General features: G+C 37.0%; 1 protein-coding gene across 3 annotated transcripts in view; it reads right to left on the bottom strand.

Annotated features, from left to right (window-relative positions):
* Window positions 1-27,020, bottom strand: part of LOC136862834 (alpha-tubulin N-acetyltransferase) — a 237,271-nt gene that overhangs the window by 99,524 nt on the left and 110,727 nt on the right. For all 3 annotated transcript variants that reach the window (XM_067139103.2, XM_067139104.2, XM_067139102.2), the window contains exon 5: window positions 5,133-5,238. In XM_067139103.2, coding sequence (XP_066995204.2) covers window positions 5,133-5,238 — 106 coding nt within the window. The remainder of the gene's footprint in view (window positions 1-5,132; window positions 5,239-27,020) is intronic.

Genomic DNA, 27,020 nt, shown 5'->3' with positions numbered 1-27,020 from the left:
CTAAATCATTTGCGTATATTAAGAAAAGTAACGGACCGATTATACTACCCTGTGCAATTCCCTTCCAAACTTTCTCTTCCTGAGATACATTATTTCCTACTTTGACTTTCTGAACCCTTGAATTTAGAAATGCTTTTATCCAACGTGTAACCCTTACGTCCAATCCTATTCCCTCCAATTTCTTTAATAATATTCCATGTTCCACTCTATCAAAGGCTTTGGAAAGATCTATGGCTATGCAATCTAACTGACCTCCTGAATCCAACTGATCTGCTATGTCCTGCTGAAATCCCACCAGTTGTGCCTCACAAGAAAATTTCTTTCTAAATCCATACTGGCTCCTCACGAACCAATTTTTATCATCACATATCCCTCTGATGTACTTCAATATTAAACGCTCCAGAATTTTACAAACTATACTGGGCAGGCTGATTGGTCTGTAGTTCTCTGGTTTCCTTTTATCACCCTTTCCTTTATAAATTGGTATTATTATAGATTCCTTCCATTCCTTTGGTATTACACTATTATTTATGACACAGTCAAAGAGAAATTTTAAATAAGGCACTATGCACCACCCCATTGTCTTTAAAACCTCCCCAGTAATTTGATCACTTCCTGCTGCTTTTCCTTGCTGAAGCAGTTGGATTTCTCTGAAAATATCTTCGTTTGTGAATGAGAAGCTTCTTGTTTCCCTCTGTGTCTCTCCCTCTCTATCTTCTGTTTCGGTTTCCAACTCTTGACAATCATCAACTGAATCTCTAAATTCCCTACTAAATAGGTTTGCTTTCTCAGTATCTGTTAAATAGTGTTCACCCCCTTCTCCCACCACTGTAGGAATTTGGATTCCTTTTCCTTTTTGATTCCTGATATATGAATACAGCTTTTTCCATTACCCTTTGTGGACATTACCCTCTTGAAGTATGCCGTTCATATAATTCTCTTTTGCTTCCTTTTTCACTCTATTCAGTTCCCTCATTAGCCGTTTTCTAGTTTCTCTACTCTCCCTACCCTATTTAATTTTCCTGTTTACTATTCTACATTTTCTTTTTAATTTTCTTATTTCCCTTGTATAATAAACAGGGTCTGAGGTCATTTTACCCTTCTTAACAGGTACAAATCTCTTCTCTCCTTCGCAAATGATTTCTTTGAAAGAACTTGCAAAACTTAACGGCTATAAACCTAACCTGATCGATAAGATTACTGGTAAAATCAAATTAAAAAATACTACAAATTTAATTCCAGATAAGCCGAAAATAATAAACACTGCCACTTTCACCTTCACTAACCCCGCCATACACAGCATTACTAACCCATTTAAGAAGCGTAACATCAGAATTGCCTGCCGAACTCGCAACACTAATCGGAATATATTCTTTAATTCCAACTTGGTAAATACTTCTCAAGACAAATTTTCAAACTCTGGTATTTACAGACTCAAATGTCCCCAGTGTGAATTTTCTTATATCGGACAAACTGGCCGCAGTTTTAGAACTAGATACTTGGAACATTATAATGCCTTAAAGCATAAAAAGTACTCTGCCATGAGCAACCACATGAGGGATTCCGGCCACAATTATTCTACAATTGAACAGGACCTCCACATTATAAAATATGTAAATAAAAGCAGCTTAATGACTGAATTGGAAAATACATACATTTTCTTGGATCAACATTTTAATAATAATAATAATAATAATAATAATAATTTGAACGATGTCCCTGAGAACAACAGCCCATTAATTGAACAAGTCCCCAATTTACTCACTAATCTTAATATAAATCATAACAATTTCACAAAAATCTTCAATTATAAACCTTTAAATACCCCTCCAGTCATCATAACAGATTCCACCTTACCCCCTCCCCATAATACAGCTCCGCCGCCAGCTTCCAGCACTCTCATTGTTGCGCCTACCCCTCCCGTCCCAACTTACTCTTTGCCTAGGCAAGCACACAGATACAACACACGCAGCAACGGGCATAAATTTAACAGACCCCCTTGAACGGCTAATGTCTCCGCTCAACGCTCATCCAACATAAGAGGTAAGCGATCTTAATCTCCCATTCTGAACACCCTATTTTCAAGGCCCCAGTACATCTTTTTCCTTTTTCCATTTTCAGATTTCAGTTCACGCACTTGGCATCTTATTTTTTTCCGTTTTGGTCTTGAACTCCCAGCAAAAATGAAGCGGCTTCAGGCGTGATCAATCCTGTTTGAAGTGTTACTACTCCATGTCTGCTACAACATATGATTTCTCTCGCCCGTTCTCACGTATCTATACAAGAGTGGGATTTAATTATTTCTTCACTTAAAAGAATATAACCGTCATGTTTTGTTATATATGAACATCTTATTAACTGACTGGCAGCCATGAGTTTGATATTACACTGCCAGCTCTATGTTGTACCTTATGTTTTTACCTCTGGCAACACGATTACGTGTTTTTTCTAACTCAGCCATGATGAACACTCATATATTTTCACGCTTGTTTTTATGTTTGAACATTCTGATTGACTGACTGGTAACAATGATATCCTAATGATTTTAATTATTTCACTACCAGCTCTGTATTGTAGCCTACTTTCTGTTCTTATCCTCTGTCTCAACTCGATTGTGTTTTTTCTCTTAGCCATGTTGTAACATTCCATGTTTTTTCACACTAGTTTTAAGCCTATTTTCATTTTATAAATATAAATGTTGATTCTTAGCGTGCCATATATGTTAAGGACACTAGGTTCAGGGCCCTGACCTAACTTTAGGCTAAGATTTATTTTTGGCTGATGATGCTTACGACTGTTAAGCGAAACATGTCCCATCTTACAACGCCTGTTGTAATGTTTATTTCCTAAATATAGGAAAGATAAGTATTGGAAAGGTGGTGTTAACTATTATTCTTGTTTTAATGTTCATACAAAATTTGTGTGTCGTAATAGAATGATTTTGTACTTATCCTGCGGAAATCTGGTGAATTGTAATTGGTCATAATAACAATTTTAATTGGTGAATATGGATGTCTGGAGTAATGCGACTGCCCCATTGGTTACCGGTGATAGGACCATTTTTCGGCTTCGGGCTCCTCGAGAGAGTGAAGCAAGTTTTCCGCGTCTTTAACATCTGACTGACCTAGCGAGCAGATGCGCACGGAATCTGCCCCCGTCTGGGAATGCCAACCTCTGGGGTAAGCACTAGTTTGTTGTGTTTCGGCCTTTAACTTATTTTAATGTAACTTTTCCACTGTAATGTAATATCTAATTTGTGTGTCGGAGTTTACTCTGGACATCCGCATTCGTCAATATGTTCGTCGAAATGACTTAGCCTTGCAGCTAGTCATTCCTTTCGGTTTTTGGAGGCAATTCTCCATTTTTCTTCTTTTGGTTTTATGAACTGTATAATTAATATATAAATTTATATTTCCCTTGGGGTTGCCTCCCATAACTCTGTATCAGATTCTGTGTTAAGATTTTAAAAGTTCCTATTGTCCTAAGAGTCTAATTATTCCATTATTGTAATTTTTTATTTTATATAAAGATCATTACGTACTTCGTGTTTGCGGGAACTTCCATTTTCTTCATTTTTCATTTAATATGTTACTTGTTCATTTGAGTTTATTTATTTGATTTTGTATCTTATCTCCTATTTGTTAATTTAGTGATCTGAGAGTTGACTGTGATTGTCGTGTACGTCTCCTTTACCACAACGAGATACGTTCACATGGACCTCGTAGGGTTTCCACGCCACTTCCACATCTTTTCCGTAGTTGTTGTTTTGGTCTATCTGTAATTTAAGTTTCAGCTGCCTCGAGTATATGTTTACATTTTATATAATTTTAAGTTTCATTATTATCATATTTTTATTATTTTGTTGGTGTTACCTGTAGGAAGTGACACCTAGCATTAGAATCCACAATTATACCTGGTTCATCTTTCAAATCTAAACTCCAGATTATGACTCAACTTGAATCTACCTATGTTCATTCCTGTACAATGTACAGTTACCTGTGTCAGAAAACTAAAAACTGGATGGGGTCAAAAGGGATGTAGAACTCTAAATTGCTAAACAGTCACTTACAGTGTATCTGACTTGACCTTTCAATTATTTTTATAACAATTATTCTGATGCAACCTTCTTTGCTTAGATGTACTAAAATAAGTGGCAAAGACATTTGCATGAAAATATATATAACTTTTGTTCAGATTAAGTTTACATATGAGTGAACTACTGTACTTTCACATTTTTGTTTTAAATCGATACAAGGCTTCTTAATAAGTGAACATTGGCAAGACTTGTTAAGCACAAGTTTAGGATCAACAATAGTGAATAACTAAACCAACTGACTAAATAATACAATGGTTAAATACTAGCTTCTTGTGTTCAAGGTTGTACGGTAGAATTCTTGCTCAATTGTGTGACATTTAAGAATGTTTGAATGTAATTTACGTACACAGATTTTCTATCAAGTTCAAGAAACCTACTTCACAATAAAATTTTAGCACACTGGAGTCCCTTAAAATTAATAGAAGGGAACTTCAAGTATTACTAATTACAATCTACTTGACCTGCTTCTAGGCAAGTGGCAGGTCAAGAGAAAGATTTTTCTTTTTCTTTTCCTTGTAAGCAGTTTGATACCTAAACATATACAGGCTTTTGGCAACAATGCGATATGGACGGACCAGGACTGGAATGAAAGTTGCCTGGTCTCAATTAAGGAATAGCCTTGAGATTTGTCTCGTGTAAAAATAGGAATCCACATATAACAAACTTCAGAGTTGCCAACAATGAAGTTAAAACCTAGCATCCTGAAAAAATCTGGGTTTACAGCGACACGGCCCTTACTGTGTAGCCAACTCGCTCAGTAAAAGAGAAATTATGATGTTGAGTATGGTGATAATGCTCCCTTTATAAGACCCAACTCATAAAATACACCTACATATACTGAATATGCCTCTCAACATATTAAGAAGATAAACATACTTAAAGAGACAGTTAGTGCAACCTAGTAGAACAATCTGAACAGTCAAAAGAGAGTATTTAAAAATGCAGAAGAATGTTATTAAAAACACCAAGAGATTCTCTCTGCAAGTCACACTGGCAGAAGAATTCTAAGATAGTAACATTAATTCTATATACATACCACTTCTGTTCCCTTGCAGGACTAGATGTGGATGCTGCAATTGTTTTACGTCGCTCCTTCTGAGATCCACCCGCAGAGCCATGAAACACTTCTGTGCTCGGTATTCCTACAAACAATCAAATCATAATCAGCAGGTATGGTAATTTATATGAAAAAGTGAAGCATATTCTGTAAGAAAAATGAGGAACTGAAAATCATATAGTCCATTTTGATGAGAATCAAGTCCAAACCTCCATATAACAGTATTCTCGGGCCAAAGGAGATTGTATTTTTGTATCACAGTTACTGTTATATTAAGAGAACAGGAAATTGCACCCAAAATACTATTTGACCTACAGGTTAATTGATGGTAACATGCAGAGGTAAAAAAAGTAAAAATTACTGTATTTACATACTGTAACTTTTATCTACACAGAAAAAAAGTAATGCATTACAAACAGCACTGAAATAAAACATTTTGAGCCCTCATTTCCTTAAACCATTTGATTGTAGCACTATCCATATCGTGTGAAACTGCCATCCTCAACTACTTTCTCTTAAGAGGCATATTTTCTACTCATAACATTTTTCTATATTTTTTAAAAGATATGTCACCAATGCAGACTGTAAAACTTAGGTTTTTTCCTTTTCTCTTTATGAACTGCTGTCTGTTTCATTCCATATCCTAGTCATTGAACACTCCTAATTTTGTTTTCAAACTTATGACTTACTGACACCTACATTACATACACACACTAGAAAATAACTGGGAAGGATTACTAAATTTAAAGGTTGTGTATTACTCACTTCCACATATTCACAGGAATTCTCGAGTCTAACCGTACCCGCTACACATCGCTTTCTAAGAACCATTTATGTTAAAGTACATAGGTTTTATTACTACAAATAGGGTGTGTGTGAAATAGGTTCATTGCTGTAATGAACAACAATTATGCTGAACTACTTATTCCTTGTTGTTTGAGTCATCAGTTCATAGACAGGTTTGATGCAGCCCTCCATGACTGCCTATCCTGTGCTAAACATTTTCCTTTTACATAACTATTATCCGCACACTTTATCTTGGTGCATTTGTGTACGGCGTTGAGGAGTAAGGAGGGAGCTGTCCCGGTATCGATAGTGCTGCCTGGTGCTGCCAACTGAATGAAAATGAAATCTGAATTGAATTGAGAATATGATCGATCGATATGAAATTTTTAAACCGTTAGCATCTTAAGCCAACAACTATGTCACATACACATTATATAACATTATAAAACATTTCTCGACGCGAATCTTGTTCCTAGCATGAATTCTATAGTTTGGCTTTGTTGTGTAAACAACAACAGTACTAGTACGTAAAGTGTACGCCAGATGTCGCACAACGACGCTTAAGCGATTCATAGTTTGTGTTTCAAAGGTTGCCAGTACGAATCTCGAAGATCGCCGAGGTCGACCGATTCAGCACTAGGGTGTAAATGCACCAAGATAAAGTGTGCGGATAATACTACATCCTACATCTGTTCTGATCTGCTTATCATATTCATACCTTAATCTACCTATACCATTCTTATCGCCTACAAATCCCTCAAAAACCAACTGAACAAGTCTTGGGTGTCTTAAGATGTGTCCTATCATTCTATCATTTCTTCTCATCAAATTCAGCCAAATTGATCTCCTCTCACCAATTCGATTCAGTTTCTATTCATTCGTGATTTGATCTATCCATCTCACCTTCAGCATTCTTCTGTAACACCACATTTCAAAAGCTTCTATTCTCCTCCATTCTGAGCTAGTTATCGTACATGTTTCACTTCCATACAATGCCACACTCCAGGTAAAGTCTTCAAAAACATCTTTCTAATTCCTATATCAATGTTTGAAGTAAGCAAATTTCTTTTCTTAAGAAAGCTCTTCCTTGCTTGTGCTAGTCTGCGTTTTATATCCTCCTTACTTCTGCCATTGTTAGTTACTCAAGTAACAATATTCATCTACTTCCTGTAAGACTTAATTTCCTAATCTAATATAACCTGCATCACCTAACTTCGTTCGACTGTACTCCATTACTTTTGTTTTGGAATTATTTATTTTTATCTTAAGCCTGTTGCTCATGGTCAAGTTTATCACCAAATTTATTGAAAAACTAGCGAATGTACCCGTGCTTCGCTACGGTATTCTACATTGTATTCGAATATCGAAGTAAATAGTGTGCATGCAGTAAATAGGATTGTTTTAAAATTGCATGTCTCTTAGCGTTATCCGAGGAAGAGCATGGGGAGGTCCCCGTACGTTGTTTCCAATGTAAAGTGTTTGTTACGGATTTGTGATATAACGGCAGGCTCACTTGCCTACTGCCATTCACAATCGAGTTGGGAAGTTTACATTATAATTGCAAGCCCCAGTGCCTACTATGCGGAGAGAATCGATTTGGGGAGTTCTCGTTAAAATGGCAGCCCCCCTTTCCTACTTCCAGACAGATTACAGTTTTTATTATAATGGCAGGCAATTACCCTACTATCACTCGAAATTGAGTTGTGCAGTTATCATTATAATGCCAGGCCCATTTTCCTACTTCCAGCTAGCTTACTGCCAGTCACACCAAGTTGGTGAGTTTCCATCAAAATAGCAGGCCACTATGCCTAGAGGACATTTCTTTATAATGGCGGGCACCCTTGCCTACTGCCAAACACAATCGGGTAGGGGAGTTTTAAACAAAACTGCATGCTCACTTGCCTTCTGCAAGTCAAATCGAGAAGTGAACTATTCATTACAATTGTAGACCTTCCTTACTAATGACAGTTACACAGGAGTTGGAGAAGGAACCCTTTCATACTGCCAGTCAAAGTCGGTGTGGGGAGTACTGATTACAATAGCAGACCCACCCTTTCTCGATCGCTACAAATCGACATCAGTGAATATATATAGATCGACATACGAAAGTATATGCGTGTTTACAATATTGAAGACCTTCATTTACAGATTAACTGCTACGAAACGTACGTCATATCGACAAAGGATTATACCATAAGACACGCCGGATTTAGTGGCCTAAATGGCTGGTCCTATGATATGTGATCTATTCTTGGGTCAGATTGAGTTAGAAACGTGGAACAGGGTAACATTCTTGTAAGATTATCGCACATTACATTAATTTTCGGATAATTATGTGACATTTGGCTCATATATGGCTACTGGGTGGGCCAATTTTCGTGAAGAGTTTGATGATTCTGTATTTCATATAAGTAATCGAAGGTATGAATTATGCATGTGAAAGTTCCAAATTGACTTAACATCCATTAATAGAGAAAAATCAAACGTAAAAGGGATACAGATACGGCAAAAAGTCATAAGACCAAGGTTGTAGATCATTCCAAATTGAACGGAGATTGTGCAATCTGTTATGTGATAGGAATTTCCGAAGGTCTGCACCATCATTAAAATTGCCTGCATATTTCGATATTCTTCGGGGATAAAAAGTGAAAAATTTAATGATCTTCAATGTTTTCCGTTCGTTACAGGCTAAAACGTATAATTTTGTCAAATTTCAATTATCCTCTTTTTCTTCTGGCAGATTATGCCGCAATCTGGATTTTGGGTGAGGCGGGTAAAAATTAGGACTTTCAGGAAACTAAACCAAAAATTATGTAGATGGTGATTATTACCCCTAAACGGAAAGCTGTACGAAAATTTCGCCAAAATAGTCAGTGTAGAGGCACACAGTCGTTACGATTTGATTTATATAGATAAGGAATCTGCTCCATGTAAAACACCTTTTTGGCTATGTCCGCTGGACTTAAACTGCAAAACTGACCATTCATGATATCTCCCTTATTAATCCTCCTGATGAAAAAATGCACATGAAAAAAAGGTTTAGAGGTGGAATTCCATCACGTTTGGTCGATTTCCAGTCAGGTTGGTCTTGTTCTGTATATATTGTGGAAGAGTAAAATCACCATTTCGGTTCCCTATAAACCGCCAGTCCATTCCGGAACATGAAATGTTATTTACGTTTAAAACCTACCTTTGGACAGGTGGATGCTAAATATGAATTTTGGTTCGAATGTCTTCAGTAGTTTTCAAGTTGTAAGGAATACGCTTTACACGCACCCGCTCGTGAGTTAAGTCCGATGGGACTTGTACAAAAAAACGGTCCGTTAATGATATCTCCCTTATTAATCCTCGTATCGAAATGATGCACATGAGAAAAAAGGTTTAGAAATTAATTTCTACCAAGGCAGGTAGATTTAAATTAACGTTGGTTGTGTATATTTTGTGGAAGTGCAAAATCACTGTTTCGGTTTCGTATAAACCCCCAGTCAGTTCAGGGATTTAGAAACAATATTTGCCCTAAAACCTATCAAGGACAGGTGTATTCTAAATATGAGTATTGGTGGAAATACATCCAGTAGTTTGTAGCACTCGCGTACATACGGCGTAATTAAGGAAGAAAATAATACAGTTAAGAAAGTTGAAAGTAATAGAAAACGGATTATAACTGAGGACAGCCGGATAACGACAAATATGTAAATGCCAAGTTAATGTATTGGAAAATCAAATGCCCCTCAATAAATTATGCTAGTGTGAGTTATGGATATAATAAAGCGGTAACAGAGGAGAAATTTAGGTCCATTGATTCCTAGGTAAACAAATAATAAGAAGAAGACTAATGGTGTTATTACTTAATCTATTCGAAGGCGGTTATAACATCCAACGATATTCCGCCAATATCCCGCAGATAGGCCGATTGACGCTTCTCTTGCCTTCTACCTAAGGAACAACCACGAATTTAAAAGCATGATGAGGAAAATGGCAATACGTTACTTCCCTGCTGGCATGCAGTCAGAGACGTTGCCATGGTAACCTGTAGGTTCGTTTTCGGTCCGTCGGTCACTCAATGCAGAGCATGGTACCAACAGAAAATTGTAAATTTCTCCGTCATGTAAAGAGTAAGGTAAATTATGAACATAACGAAAGTTGTTTATAATGAAGAGACGTTTCACGTATGGTAAACAAAGCTTACAGAAAATCAATAGTATAAGAGAAAATGGTGGAAAAACCATTCTGGTTTTCCTATAAACTCCCGTCTATTCAAAGATTTTAAAATGATATGCATATCGAAACCTTCCCCGGGATGAGTATACTCTAAATATGAAATTTGGTTGAGACCTATCGAGCCGTTTCGACGTGATGGTGGAAAAACCATTCTGGTTTTCCTATAAACACCCCGTGTATTCAAAGTTTCTAAAATGATATGCATATCGAAACCTTCCCCGGGAGGAGTATACTCTAAATATGAAGTTTGGTTGAGATCTATCCAGCCGTTTCGACGTGATGGTGGAAAAACCATTCTGGTTTTCCTATAAACTCCCCGTGTATTCAAAGATTTTAAAATGACATGCATATCGAAACCTTCCCCGGGAGGAGTATACTCTAAATATGAAGTTTAGTTGAGATCTATCGAGCCGTTTCGACGTGATGGTGGAAAAACAATTCTGGTTTTCCTATAAACCCCCGTCTATTCAAAGATTTTAAAATGATATGCATATCGAAACCTTCCCCGGGATGAGTATACTTTAAATATGAAATTTGGTTGAGATCTATCCAGCCGTTTCGACGTGATGGTGGAAAAACCATTCTGGTTTTCCTATAAACCCCCCGTGTATTCGAGGATTTTAAAATGATATGCATATCGAAACCTTCCCCGGGAGGAGTATACTCTAAATATGAAGTTTAGTTGAGATCTATCGAGCCGTTTCGACGTGATGGTGGAAAAACAATTCTGGTTTTCCTATAAACCCCCCGTGTATTCAAAGATTTTAAAATGATATGCATATCGAAACCTTCCCCGGGATGAGTATACTCTAAATATGAAATTCGGTTGAGATCTATCCAGCCGTTTCGACGTGATGGTGGAAAAACCATTCTGGTTTTCCTATAAACCCCCCGTGTATTCAAAGATTTTAAAATGATATGCATATCGAAACCTTCCCCGGGAGGAGTATACTCTAAATATGAAGTTTGGTTGAGATCTATCCACCCGTTTCGACGTGACGGTGGAAAAACCATTCTGGTTTTCCTACAAACCCGTGTATTCAAATATTTTAAAATGATATGCATATCGAAACCTTCCCCGGGATGAGTATACTCTAAATATGAAATTTGGTTGAGATCTATCCAGCCATTTCGACGTGATGGTGGAAAAATCATTCTGGTTTTCCTATAAACCCCCCTTGTATTCAAAGATTTTAAAATGATATGCATATCGAAACCTTCCCCGGGAGGAGTATACTCTAAATGTGAAGTTTGGTTGAGATCTATCCAGCCGTTTCGACGTGATGGTGGAAAAACCATTCTGGTTTTCCTATAAACCCCCCGTGAATTCAAAGATTTTAAAATGATATGCATATCGAAACCTTCCCCGGGATGAGTATACTCTAAATATGAAGTTTGGTTGAGATCTATCCAGCCGTTTCGACGTGATGGTGGAACAGACAAACAGACAGACAAACAGAAACAAATTTATTTATATAGATTCCTTGACTGTTGCTCACGGTCAAATTTTACTGAACACATGATTTGATAAAATGTTTTGTCAAACAGAGCAAGTCCTATTTTTCATAAAATTATTTCATACATCAGCCAATCAGAGCAGTTTATACGGTGAAGGACTGCGATGTAGTGGCGGGTTTGTGAAGCTCAAGTTGTAAACAAACATGTCTGGCTGGACGAAAGAAGCAGTTGAAATTTTAATTGAAGAGTATAGGAAACGTGCGTGTTTGAATACAGTTAAGTCTCCACTGTATCATAACAGGAATGCTAGGAGAGATGTGGAGGCAAAAATTACGCCGGCACTGTGTGAAGTCTGCCCAAACACGGATTCTTCAGACGTGAAGTCCAAGATCAATGGCCTACGAGCACAATTCAACAATGAAAGGTTAGTACAGTATTCATCCTTCACTTCATTATTTCATGATCTGGAAAAGGATTGTACATTTATTGTAGTTAGTACTTAGCCTGTGATAAATTATTTTCATGATTTATGTTCTATCTCAAGTTCAGTATTGCACTCCATAAATAGGCCTATGTCCTTTAAGCAGCAGTAACTAGGTACCGGTACTGTATGTGTTTTAATGGTTTAACATTATAATTTCAGATATAAAGTTAAACTGAAAAGTGGAATGAGCTCTGATGATGTATACAGGCCATCATTTGTGTGGTACAACAGGCTGATGTTTCTTGCTGACCACATCATGCCAAGAAGTAGCAAATCTAATCTTGACATGTCACAGCTCAGTGAAGATGGATTTACTGAGTCTACAGTCGTGGTAAATGCACTGAATAAGAAGTATATTAATTATTTTATGAAATAAATAACTTGCATTCTAATGATCATCTTAATAAAATAGACCTATAAAAGTGAAGTAGCATAATTTAAGAAGTTAGAAAAGTAAATGAAGAAACCTTTCTGAAATATGGGGTGCAAGGCAGTTGGATGCATAACAAATAGCCTCTCCAATTGCAAAAGTCAACCTCACCTTCCTGTGGTGCTCCCTGTTACCACAGACGAGGCTCTGGCAACCGAATATATGGCGGAATAACCATATCACAACTAAGGATGCAGTAAATGGCATCCTTTCCACCCGGAACATCTGGGGTGGTAGCAGGTTTAAAGGTGGCAGCCCCACCATGACACTTGGTGAATGTGGGCTAATATCTCGCAGTCGCTTAAAACTAACTTGTTAAAGAAACTAAGAAAAGCAGCTGGATGGATCCTAAGACAGCGACCTTTGGCTTGAAAGAAATAGGATATGTTGGCGCTGCTTTGTCAAAGCCCTATGCTCTGCAAAAGAGTAAAAGGAAATAAGTCAAGTAAGTAAAGTTTCTGAAATATTGTTTATCTACGAGAAATCGCTGATGTTTGTTTCTAACGTTGCAATGGCATAAGTAGTTCATTAAAATAACATTAGAAGTTTTAGTGCAGGCAACACTTGTAATAGTTTCATGTGAGAAGAAAGGTAGTGTGATTTTAATTTTGGTGCTTCTTATTCATACTGGTCTCTACTTTTTCTAGCGATGTTAAAATGAGTTGAAGTAAAAATTGCCCTATGTAATTGTAGGATTAATTTGGTTACTGAGGTCAAACACCTGCATTACTGAGTTGCATGTCATTTAGGTCTATTCAAATTGTGAAATAATATTTTATTTTATTTACATATATTAACAGATTAATTAACAAAAGTGAAACAAAAAATCAAAATCCTTCAAAATCTGTAGCTATTCACACAGTGTTCTTGCCATTCACTTGTCCTACTCCACTCAAATAATCTTTAAAATGATTTCTTATGTTCAGAGGTATTTGAGCTGCTCTGTTTCCACTCTGCCTCTCAATTCTTTCCATTCACTGACTGTTTCTTCAGTTTCCATGCTACAGCCTTCCTTCATTTATGTTCTCCTGATCTGTGCTGTTCGGAGACATGTAAACTGCTTTCTTGTCTTGCACAAGGAAGTTATGTAAGTACAGGTGGCTTGAACAATAGCTTCAACTTCGTCCACTGATAGGTTTATTTTACTTAAAAGAACTCTAAATACATTGGCCATAATACCAAAGGCATTTTTCACAACACTCCTTTTTTTTTTTCTGCTAGTTGCTTTACGTCGCACCGACACAGATAGGTCTTATGGCGACGATGGGACAGGGAAGGGCTAGGAGTGGGAAGGAAGCGGCCATGGCCTTAATTAAGGTACAGCCCCAGCATTTGCCTGGTGTGAAAATGGGAAACCACGGAAAACCATTTTCAGAGCTGCCGACAGTGGGGTTCGAACCTACTATCTCCCGAATACTGGATACTGGCCGCACTTAAGCGACTGCAGCTATCGAGCTCGGTCACAACACTCCTTGCCCTACTTAACCTGTAATTGAAAATCTTTTGCTCCATTGTCAATCCTCTGTTGGGAAAGAGTTTCATGATGTTTGTGGACAGTGGAAAAGCATCATCAGCCACAAAAGCAAAAGGAAACTCCTTGTCACATCCAGGCAGCTGATGAGGAGGAGGTATGTTCAGCATTCCACCATGCATTGCTGAAAATTAATCACTTTTCTGAAACCCCCCCCCCCCCCAACCAATCACTCACACGACCATTAGTTCCAATGTCCACGTAAATGAATTTATAGGTTGCATCAACCCCTGCTAGTAAAATAATGTTCTTTGTGACTTTGTAATTATAATAGTGTGATCCACTTGATCGTGGAGCTAAAAACTGAATATGTTTCCAATCAATCCCTCCTATGCAGTTTGGGAGGTTCCACTTCTCTTCCAATTCTTGAACAATATTTAACCATTTTTCATTTGTGTCTGGAATTTGAAATGAATTTCTTACAGGATTTTGAAGGAGTCTCCATGACGACGATGGATGATATAGCATTAGATGATGATTGGTTACTGATAGACATAGTTCAGGAGTCTGAAACAGTCACACCTGCTTCTAGCACAAAGAGTGTGATGAACCAGCCTCCACAGAAAGAAGGTACAAAACATTATATATCCAGTAAAATGGAGTTACTGCATTTAATTCAAAATTACATTCTTAAAAAAGCATGGTTTCATTCATGATATTTTTACAATATGAGGGATTTTCCGCTTTTCAGGAACATCACTCAGAAAAAGAAAAAAAGGCTTCACCCGAGGACCAAGTACTTGGCAAGTGCTAGTCAGGTATTAGTATACATGTCAGCTTCAGCTACAGATTCAGAGGAAGTATTTGAAAACTGCATTGCTTGTGAACACTGTCAAATAAAAACAAAAGACTGAACATTTTAACAAAACAAAAAATACAGAACCTACTTACAGAGGCTCTACTGGAGAAGAAATGGAGTAAGGTATATGTCATAAAATAGTTAATTCCCATATGTAGTGATATTTTAATTAATAAATATACAGTCCTACCTGCAAATAGTCTTCTTTTAATGCATTGTATATCTCCCTACATGTTTTGGGCATTATACGAGCCAGGGTGCCAAAAGGTATTCTTGTAGCATACAGGAGGTTTGTATATGATTCGCTAGTGGCAAGAAATTGCGGTGTTACTTGCAGTCTCATTGCAGCTGAATAGCTTGCCTCATATTTGTATCTTTCCTTGCTATTCTAGGTCCAACTAACTGGAGCAATTTTTCGAAGCTGCCTTCACTCACTCTTAAGAAAGTCCTGTACGATTCAGTGTCCTCTAACCTCAATTCATTCTGGACTAAAGATAACAACCCTCTTCCACCATCCCTTCTAGCTACCCAAGGTCTCCTCTTCCTACTGTTTTTTCTTTTAATAACTGCACATACCACTACTGCAACTAAAGCTGCAAGATGGCATTTGTGATTTATGCACTGACAGAACCTACCACATTTGACTGCCAAAAAGCAAAACAATCAGTTTCAGTACTTGAGACCTATTCCCACAGAGGTCAGGCCAAACAAATTTAATTCTGAGTTTTCGCCAACAGATGGCAGAGCGGTCATTGGTACGAGTTTGAAGCAATATTTTAGCCTGTACAACACAACATATTTTATAAAAGATTTTAAGAAATTTTTGTCAAATCTTTTGTCAAATAATTTTACTGTAAGCAAGAGGCATTATACTCCTTACCCAAGACTTTGTCCATTCCATTCAGCTATTTCTCCAGATCTACTGTAACGTACGCGTAGGAGTGCTCTGTCTATATCTCGCAGAAGCCGCATAACTGGTAGCATATTTGTCCTGCAAGCGTGTACTAAGTGATCTTGTACAAGTGTGGTTCAATTTTGGACATAAATAATAACAGATATTGAACCCTTATTGAAGTGCTCATTTAATTAATCAGTCATTTATTCAAATATACAGAGAATATTTCATTTTATTAAGTACTAGTAACTGGCAGGAAACATTATATTAAGCAGCACGTCGCAATTTCTGCAGGGAGCTTGGAGCTCGGGTTTGTCTGCTCACCAGCTAAGTTTGGAAGGTGGAATTTTGACATGACGTACACAAAGCCGAACAGGGAAACAACAGAAATCCAACGGACAACATTTCGGATGCCCGGCGAGAGGCTAGGGTCACCTACGAGAGATGTTTGAAGAAAGTGTCAGGTACGCGATGTGTTGAGCCAATGAAACGGTAGAGCCACCGTCGATATGGCTAGGCATTGGTCTAGGGCAGAGATGGCCCCAATCGAGGATACGACGGCGTCTTCGGGGACGAGTTAATAAAAACAATGACCACGTCAGTTAGTTACCCTATTATTTGGCGAGATTCTGTGCAGGTAACATCGTAAGAAGAAGTTTTCATTTACGCAAGTGATCATGTGGGGACTTGTAAAATTTTGTTGGAAGAAGCTCTGTCTGCAATTAATCTATTCAAGTTTTCTAATACTGGGAGAATGGCACTTAACTTACTATTACCGAAGGGAGAGAACAGATCCATTTAATCATTTCAAAATGCATAGTAGCCTGCCTGTGTAAATAGTTTCCGAGGGCATAAACTTTACAATTTCCAGTCCAGCCTTTTATAAATGGGAAATACAGTTGAACCTGTTTTATACGAACTCTGTTCTGCGTAATTCGTATTTGTACGTAATTTCTGTTAGGTCCCGGCAAAATGTAATTTAAAAGCGTGTTAATTAAACCTTATTTATGCGTAATCCGTTTATACGTAATTCGCTGTTATACGTATTAAGTGTCAGTGAAATATAACAGAGTTATGCGTAATTGCAATGAGCATGTACTTTTTGTAAAAGAAACTACCGTATTTACGAAGTTTCCTCCTTGTCGGCGTAGGTGGAAGTAGAGCGGTCGGGTTTCGTAAAATAAAATTTCAATCCAAATCAAAATTAACAAAAACAAAACAAAAATCCACGAAAGATTACGTATTATTCACCTTCAATAATATACATATATATCCCATAACCAATGTTTTCAAAAAATACAACTTAAAAATAGCATATAAAACTACACACAACAGTGCCAGTATCACACACAACGCTTTTTTTTGTTTTTTTGCTATTTGCTTTACGTCGCACCGACACAGATATGTCTTACGGTGACGATGGGATAGGAAAGGCCTAGGAAGTGGGAGGAAGCGACCGTGGCCTTAATTAAGGTACAGCCCCAGCATTTGCCTGGTGTGAAAATGGGAAACCATGGAAAACCATCTTCAGGGCTGCCGACAGTGGGGCTCGAACCAACGATCTCCCGATTACTGGATACTGGCCGCAATTAAGCGACTGCAGCTATCGAGCTCGGTACACACAATGCTAGAACAATCAACAGTAATAATAAATACAACTATTCAGGGGTATCGTAGGTTATGATCTTCATTACCGTGTTGATGTTTAACTAATAAGATAGAGTTTGAGGGATGTTCCACCATTCAACACATTGTAATTTTTTTTTTTTTTTTTTTTTTGCTAGGGGCTTTACGTCGCACCGACACAGATAGGTCTTATGGCGACGATGGGATAGGAAAGGACAAGGAGTTGGAAGGAAGCGGCCGTGGCCTTAATTAAGGTACAGCCCCAGCATTTGCCTGGTGTGAAAATGGGAAACCACGGAAAACCATTTTCAGGGCTGCCGATAGTGGGATTCGAACCTACTATCTCCCGGATGCAAGCTCACAGCCGCGCGCCTCTACGCGCACGGCCAACTCGCCCGGTCAACACATTGTAAAAATATATTAAATTATAAGAAGACCGGTTTCGACTCCCTTGGAGTCATCATCAGTTCTTGGTGAAAATCAAATCAAGGGGAATCTGATAATCATCATAACAAAAAACCATGTACTTATAGGTGATTGCATGGAAAAACATCAACGGGTTGCAAGACATTACCTTGAAATGCAACGTACACTTGTCAAGCAGAACTTGGAACTTAAAAAGTTCCCAGTTCTGGCACAAACAGTCTTGTGTTCATGGAACACGGAACACTGGAAACATACATACTAGTCGAAAATATATACAAATACGACACGGACACTTATAATGATATCAAACCTCGGCTCTCTAAGAGCGTTCTTGGACTTGACTGTCCTGTTTCTATCTGAAAAAAAAACTGGATGAAATACACACACATTGAAGCAAAATGTACAAAGACATAGTTCTGGCTATACTGTCGCGTGTTCTTGGACACGGAACACTAGAAACACGTGCACTGGTTGAAAACACGTACATACGATATGAAACAATTACGATATGAAACAATTGGCGTTACAAGAACGTTCCTGGGTTTGACAGTCGTGCCTCCATCTGACTAAACTAGATGAAACATATATACATTGAATGTACAAAGACAAACCACTTGGCATTTTAACGTTCTTGGTTTTGGTTTAAAAAATAGTCATGTGTTTGTGGAACACGGAATAGAACTGCTAGTCCTGCTTCAATCTACTGAAAACAAATGCACTATCGCAGTTGAGATATACTGATTGAAAGTTTATACACTGATACGAAACATATGGCACTTTAATGTTCTTGGATATGAGTAAAAATGCCGTAGTATGTTCGCACAATTCGGCATAGACTTGTCGAGCAGTCTTGCCACAATCAACTGGAATATGTGAACCTTTTTTAAAAAAAAAGAAAAGAAAAAACCTTGTTGACTATTACAACCACACATCGCTGTTTGAGCCAGAACTGGGAACTTTTTAAGTAAGTACATGGTTTTTCGTTATGGTGATTGTTATCAGATTCCCCTTGATTTGATTTTCACCAAGAACTGTTGATGACTCCAAGGGAAAATTCTAAGGAAGGAAACACTGGTTAATAGAGCAAACGCCTGAAAAGCCTTATATCTGATATGTTTTTTATTCCAAGGAAGTCGAAACCGGTCTTCTTATAATCTATATATATAAAATAACTTGTTCTGACTGACTGACTGACTGACTGACTGACTGACTGATTCATCATCGCCGAGCCAAAACTACTGGACATGAAGAAATGAAATTTTGGGGATACATTCATATTAACATGTAGGTGCTCGCTAAGGGAGGATTTGTGGATATTCCATCGTTATGGGGATGAAAAGGGAGGTGAAATTTAAAATGATGAGATCTATACCTCAAAACCTTAAAAGTTTACAGACGTAAACATTGGTATTTGGAATATCTTTTAAAAATAAACACTTTTTTTTTCTTTTCAGAAGATTCCATTAACAGGGATGAAAAAGGGGGAAAAGGGGTGCACACCTTTTATGGGGAGACTTGTATCTAAGAAACTGAAGATGATACAGACATGAAAATTGAAATTTGGAATCTCCTTTGAAGATAAAGGAAAATCTATTTTTGTGTTTTTGGATAATCCGATGAATAGGGGATGAACAGGAGTGACAAACGAGGCTAATTTTTAAAAAGACTATATCTGCAAATTATCTCAGACATGTAACATATTACAGATTTGAAAACTGGCATTTAGAATTACCTGTAAAAGTAAAGAAATATAAATATTTCAATTCAGAAAATCCACTTAAGGGGAACTGAAAAAGGGGGTTAATTTTTAAAATTAGTGTATCTGCAATATATCTCAAAAACTACATGTTGCAGATGTGAAAATTGGTGTTTGGAATCCCCTTTAAAATAAGGAAACACGTATTCTTTGGTTTTCGGGAAAAACACTTAACGGGGGTGAAGGGGGGGGGGGTGGTGGTGGTGGTGGTGAAATAATTGAAAAATTAGTTGAATTATTTGTATGAGAATGTATTTTGTATATACCAAAAAATCTAAAGAGGTTAAAAATATGAAAACTGGTATTTGGAATCTCCTTTAAAAGTAAAGAAACACGCATTTGGTGGGGGAATCAACTTGGTTTTGGGGGGGGGGATGTTAACGGTGATGAATTCCTTTTACAAGGATACATATATATCAAGAACTAAAGATGTCACAATCATGATAATTGGGATTTGAAACCTCTTTTTAAAAACGGGTTTGTTTTTGGAAAATTCACTTGAGTGGGGAGTGTGAAAGGAAGTAAAAAAAATTGAATTCTTTTTCTGGAGAAACTTATATCTCAAAACTAAAAGTTACAGACATGGAAATTGGTATTTGGAATCTCCCTGGAAAATAAACACGCATATTTCTTGGGTGGGGTGAAACCAACCTAACGGGCGGGGGTGGAGTGAAAAAGGAGTTGAATTCTTTTCATGAGGATACTTATATCTCAAAAACTGAAGACGTTACAGACATGAATATTTGTATTTGGAATTTTCATTCAAAGTAAAGAAACACGTAATCTTTTGTCTTTGGAAAATCCACTTAAGGGGGGTGAGTTAATTGAAAAATTAGTTGAATACGTTGTATGAGGATACTAGCATCTCAAAAACTAAAGATGTTACAAATGTGAAAATTAATATTTGGAATTTCCTTTAAAAACAAAGAAACACGCATTTTTGTGTGTGGGGGGGGATCAACTTGGGTGAATGGGGCAGTGAAAAAGGAGTTCAATTCCTTTTTATAAGGATACATATATCTCAAAACTGAAGATGTTACAGTCGTGATAATTGGGATTTGGAAGCCCCTTTATAAATAAAGAAACAAGTTTTTTTGGTTTTTGGAAAATTCACCTAAGAGGGGAGGGGTGAAAGAAAGTGCAAATATTTAATTATTTTTATGGAGATACTTACATCTTAAAAACTTCAATGTTACAAACATGAAAATTTGCATTTGGAATAACCTTAAAAATAAATAAGCACAGCACGCATTTTTGGAGGGGGTGGTGGAATCAACTTAACAGGCTGGGGTGAAAAAGGAGTTGAATTCTTTTTATGAGGATACTTCTTTCTCAAAAACTGAAGTTGTTAGAGGCATGAACATTTGTATTTGGAATATTCTTTCAAAGTAAAGAAACAAGAGTTCTTTTGTCTTCGGAAAATCCACTTAAGGGGGGTGAATTAATTGAAACATTAGTTGAAATCTTTGTGTGAGGACACTTATATCTCAAAAACTAAAAATGTTTAAAGACGTGAAAATTCGTATTTGTAATCTCCTTTAAAAATAAAGAAACACACATCTTTGGGGAGGGGGGAATCAACAACTGGTAGGAAGGGGGTGAAAAAGGAGTTAAATTACTTTTATGAGTATACTTATATCACAAAAACCGAAGATGTTACAGACGTGAAAATTAGTATTTTTAATCTCCTTTAAAAATGAAGAAATACGCATTTGTTTTTTTCGGAAAATCGACGTAAGGGGTGTGGGGTTGAAAATAAGCAAATAAGGAGTTGAAATATGTTTATGAGGATACTTTATCTAAAACACTGAAGCTGTTACAGACGTGAAAGTTGGTATTTTGAATTTCCTTTCAAAATAAAGGAACATGTATTTTTCATTTTCGGAAAGCCCACTAAAAGCGGGAGAGGGGTGGAAAGAAGTGAGGAAGAAGTAGAAGAAGTTGTATTATTCGTATGAGTATACATTTGCCTCAAAAACTGAAGGTGTTACAGACGTACAGGCATGAAAACTGGTATTTGGAATCTCCTTTAAAAATAATGAAACATGCATCTTTTTTTCGGAAAATCTAGTTAAGGGGCTGAAATGAATTGGAAAAGCGGATGAATTTTTAAATTGAGTACCGGTATATCTACATTATATGTCAAGAACTTAACATGTTAGAGACAAGAAACTCAGTATTTGGAAAGTCCTTTACAAATACAGGAACCTGTACCTTTTGGTTTTCGGAGAAGGCGCTTAACAGGGGGTGAAAAGAAGTGAAAAATAGTTGAATTATTTTTTTATGAGGATACTTATATATTACAAAATGAAGATGTTACAGACATGAAAATTGGTATTTGGAATCACCTTTAAAAATAAAGAAACATGTATTTATTAAGACTGTTTCTCACATGTACAGTTCTATGTCACATGGTCGTCTTAGCCACAAAAGGTAATACCACAAACATGGCTTACAAAGAATTTCTGGGGTAACTGAAACTCAATTTTTGTGTGAGTTTTTATACTTTAGGAATTTTCAGATAATGCCTTAGTACAATGCCGAGGAACGATTACTTTGATCAAATTACGAAATCCACGTGAGCAAAGCCGCGGGTAATTGCTAGTTTAATATATTTTTACAATGTGTTGAATGGTGGAGCATCCCTCAAACTCTATTCAGGGGTACATCGGATAAAATGCAACAACTGTGAAACCAGCTACATCGGACGTACTGGCAGGAACTTTCAAATCCGTTATAATGAACACCTAAATGCCATAATACATAATCACTTTTCCTCCATTGGCCAACACATTGAAGATTATAAACACAAATTTACAAATATCGAAAATGACATGCAAATTCTGAACATAAACCCCAAGAGCCCCTTGCTCAACATAACCGAAGAATTTTACATTACTCTAGATCAATACGCCAACCCTAAATTTAATATAAACTAAATCACAGAAAAAACAAATATCATCTTTAATACAGTCATTCCTTCCCTAAAAAATGCTTATCTCAAGAGAATCAGTAAACAAAACTTAACACACACCAGAGAACCACCAGAGGACACGCCCAACTCCACCTCTACCCCCTCAACAGCCACTCCTCCCGCCCCTCCACCCCTTCGCCTCACAGCAAACGCTGTTAGCCCGAGACGAACACGAAGCAGTACACAACGTGCTCCCAAACCATATACAACCTCAAGACCACAATAGCAGTAAGTACAGTGGAACCTCGGATTGCGAGTAACTTGGTCTACGAGTGTTTTGCAAGACGAGCAAATATTTTTAATAAATTGTGACTTGATAAGCGAGTGAGGTTTCGCAATATGAGCATCACGTGTACGTACGTTTCTACCTCCCCTGTGCCTTTGTTTTCCCCTCCCCGTGCCACTCTCTTTCCTGGGAAAGTGTATGTAATCATTTCCCGCGCTGGACTTCAGTTTTATTATTTATAAATTTCATTTTCCGTATTGACAGATTCAAAGTATAGATGAGAAAAGTGTTTTTCCACCAATCAATACACAATTTATTTTAAATAGATTAAACTAGTACCGGTTTCAGCTCTTTGACGGCCATCATCAGTTAGTACATGATTTGTTTCCAGCCATTAGACAATTCACAAGTTGTTATTGTATTAGACATCCGGATGTCTAATGGGGGATGGAAATGTATACAGTAGCATGTAATTAAAATATCAGTAGTCAAGGTAAAAAGTTACAATAAGTTGGAACATGAGTATGTAGGACATATTAAAACATATGGGTCATAATATAAAACACTTAAAAAGTTTTAACACATTCAAATTTGGTAAGTATAGGTAGACACTTGTTAAAAATGTTTAGTTCATGTTACATAGGTTCCATTCTTCTATCTTCTGTGTAGTTCCTTTGCTTTTATGTTATGTTGATTTTAGCTGTGTATGGTAATCTTCGAAAGTTCTGAAGCTGGTATGCGTCATGTTGATATGGACTTTGTCATGAAGAAATTTTTTAAATTTTATATTGTGTTATATATTCCAACTTGTGATGTACTCTGGTAGGTTTTAATATAGTAAACAGCAGGTCTTGAGTTAGAAGTAAATGGTGGCAACACCTCTCTCGTCTACTGCGAGTGTAGAACACAACAAACCTTCAAACATCATCGGCACAAGACTTCCACAACAACTGAAACTACAACCACAAACGTAGACGAAAGAGGTGTTGCCACCAACTACTTCTAACTCAAGACCTGCTGTTTACTATATTAAAACTTACCAGAGTACATCACAAAACTCAAGACCTGCTGTTTACTATATTAAAACTTACCAGAGTACATCACAAGTTGGAATATATAACACAATATTAAAAAAAAAAAAATTCTTCATGACAAAGTCCATATCAACATGACGCATACCAGCTTCAGAACTTTCGAAGATTACCATACACAGCTAAAATCAACATAACATAAAAGCAAAGGAACTACACAGAAGATAGAAGAATGGAACCTATGTAACATGAACTAAAAATTTTTAACAAGAGTCTACCTATACTTACCAAATTTGAATGTGTTAAAACTTTTTAAGTGTTTTATATTATGACCCATATGTTTTAATATGTCCTACATACTCATGTTCCAACTTATTGTAACTTTTTACCTTGACTACTGATATTTTAATTACATGCTACTGTATACATTTCCATCCCCCATTAGACATCCGGATGTCTAATACAATAACAACTTGTGAATTGTCTAATGGCTGGAAACAAATCATGTACTAGCTGATGATGGCCGTCAAAGAGCTGAAACCGGTACTAGTTTAATCTATTTAAAATAAATTGTGTATTGATTGGTGGAAAAACACTTTTCTCATCTATACTATGGACTTTGGCGTGCCTCGCTCGCATAGTCAACACCGTACGAGTGTACATGTTTTGTTTCTGTCATCTGTGATATAACTGTTCTGCAACAATGGGCCCTGTGAACGAAAAGAAGGCTAAAAATGAATTCGGTCAGAAGAAGGAGATGATTACAGTGGATTAATCTGTTCAATGACAATGCAATGTCACATTTTCGTGAAATCCTCAAAAAGAGGCAAAAGCAACAGTCATTGGACAGGTTCCTCGTTAAAGTTGCACGAAAAGAAAACGCTTCCAATGAGCCAACCAATAGCAGTGATTCCGTTAGTGAAATTTGTGCTACACAGTAACTCTTCTCATGTCATCTCTCGTCTCCCTCACAGCAACAATGATTCTATTGAAAGGTAAAGTGCAGTTTAATTGTTTTACGTTATATTTTGTTTTAGAAATGTTATGCGAATAAATGTTTTTGTGTTGTGGATGAATCATCCGAGTTGCAATAGTTTCTTATGGGAAAATTTGCTTTGATATACGAGCGATTTGGATTACGAGCATGTTGCCGGAACGAATTATGCTCGCAATCCAAGGTTCCACTGTACACAGATAGATTCTCTCACATGACTTAAGACATTCCTTCAATATATTAGTATTACTCGCATCTTATCTCTCACAGATAATTCTTACAATATGACACAACTACAAAAAGGAAGGAGTCACCACTCTGGTTTAATGCAATACAACATTACTTAATACAGCAAAGGACATTTGAGACATGCTAACATAGCATGTTCGTGAAAAGCGGTTTCCCGTATTGCTAAGAGATTGTATCAGCTTTAGCTTGATTGACTTAACTATTTTCAAGGTTGTACTACACAGGGCAGCACCCTCGGTTGCGAACACGGAGGATCATTCTTTCCGGCGAGTCTGTAACTTTATCTCTTTGACTCGAATGTTTGTTGTGGTTATGAGAGAGGAATATGGCCTTCACTTAAACCGCAGTGGTACGTATAAGTTAGGAAATTTGTTTGGAAGGATAATAGGGAGGTACATTCAGGGAAACAGGGTGGCCTAGGGAGCGGTGATAAGGGAACAGGGAACTGGAAATCAAGTGGGGATGACATAAAATTGTTAGTGTTGAACTGTAGAAGTATTGTAAAGAAAGGAATAGAATTAAGTAATTTATTAGATATATATATTTACCAGATACTGTAATAGGAGTTGAATCATGGCTGAGAAATGATATAATGGATGCAGAAATTTTCTCACGGCACTGGAGTGTATTACTTTGTAAGTATTGACTAGGTTGACATTAAACAAATATTTTTAAGATTATATGTAATCACTGTCGTCAATACGGACCAAATATGAGATTAATGACTTGTAACTGGAGTGTATATCATAGAGATAGGATAGGAATGGTGGGAGGGGGAGTATTCATTCTGGTGAAAGAAGAATTTGTAAGCTACGAAAAAGTTAAAGATGAGAGACATGAAATTCTAGGTGTAAGGCTCATTTCTAAAGATAATAGACAACTTGATATATTTGGAGTGTACAGACCGGGAAAGGGAAGCACCGACGCGGATTCGGAATTATTTGATAGGATAGTCGGCTATGTGGGAAACGACATGGAAAGAAATGTGATTGTAGTGGGAGATATGAATTTGCCAGATGTCAATTGGGAAGGAAATGCGAACGACAGGAAGCATGACCAACAAATGGCAAATAAGTTAATATGGGAAGGACAGCTGATTCAGAAAGTGATGGAACCAACCAGAGGGAAAAATATCCTGGATGTGGTGCTGATAAAACCAGATGAGCTCTATAAGGAAACTGAAGTAATAGATGGTATTAGTGATCATGAAGCTGTTTTTGTCGTAGTCAAAAATAAATGTGATAGAAAGGAAGGTCTTAAAAATAGGACTATTAGGCAGTACCATATGGCTGATAAAGCAGGCATGAGGCAGTTTCTAAAAAGTAACTATGATCGGTGGAAAATAAAAATGTAAACAGACTCTGAGATGGGTTTAAAGAAATTGTTGAGGAATGCAAAAACAGGTTTGTACCTTTAAGAGAGGTAAGGAATGGTAAAGACCCACCTTATTATAACAGAGAAATAAAAGACTAAGGAGGAGGTGCAGACTGGAAAGAAATAGAGTTAGAAATGGCTGTGGAAGTAAGGAGAAATTGAAGGAACTTACTAGAAAATTGAATCTAGCAAAGAAGGCAGCTAAGGATAACATGGCAAGCATAATTGGCAGTCATACAAATTTTAGTAAAAAATGGAAGGGTATGTATAGGTATTTTAAGGCAGAAACAGGTTCCAAAAAGGACATTCCAGGAATAATTAATGAACAAGGGGAGTGTGTATGTGAGGATCTTCAAAAGGCAGAAGTATTCAGTCAGCAGTATGTAAAGATTGTTGGTTACAAGGATAATGTCGAGATAGAGGAGGGGACTAAGGCCAATGAAGTATTAAAATTTACAAATGATAACAATGAATTTACAATAAGATATAAAAGTTGAAAACTAGAAAAGCAGCTGGAATTGATCAGATTTCTGGGGATATACTAAAGACAATGGGTTGGGATATAGTACCATATCTGAGGTACTTATTTGATTATTGTTTGGTCAGA

Source organism: Anabrus simplex, chromosome 2 (assembly GCF_040414725.1).
Source record: "Anabrus simplex isolate iqAnaSimp1 chromosome 2, ASM4041472v1, whole genome shotgun sequence".
In the NCBI taxonomy this organism is placed as follows: domain Eukaryota; kingdom Metazoa; phylum Arthropoda; class Insecta; order Orthoptera; family Tettigoniidae; genus Anabrus; species Anabrus simplex.
This window is presented reverse-complemented; position numbering and strand designations above follow the sequence as displayed.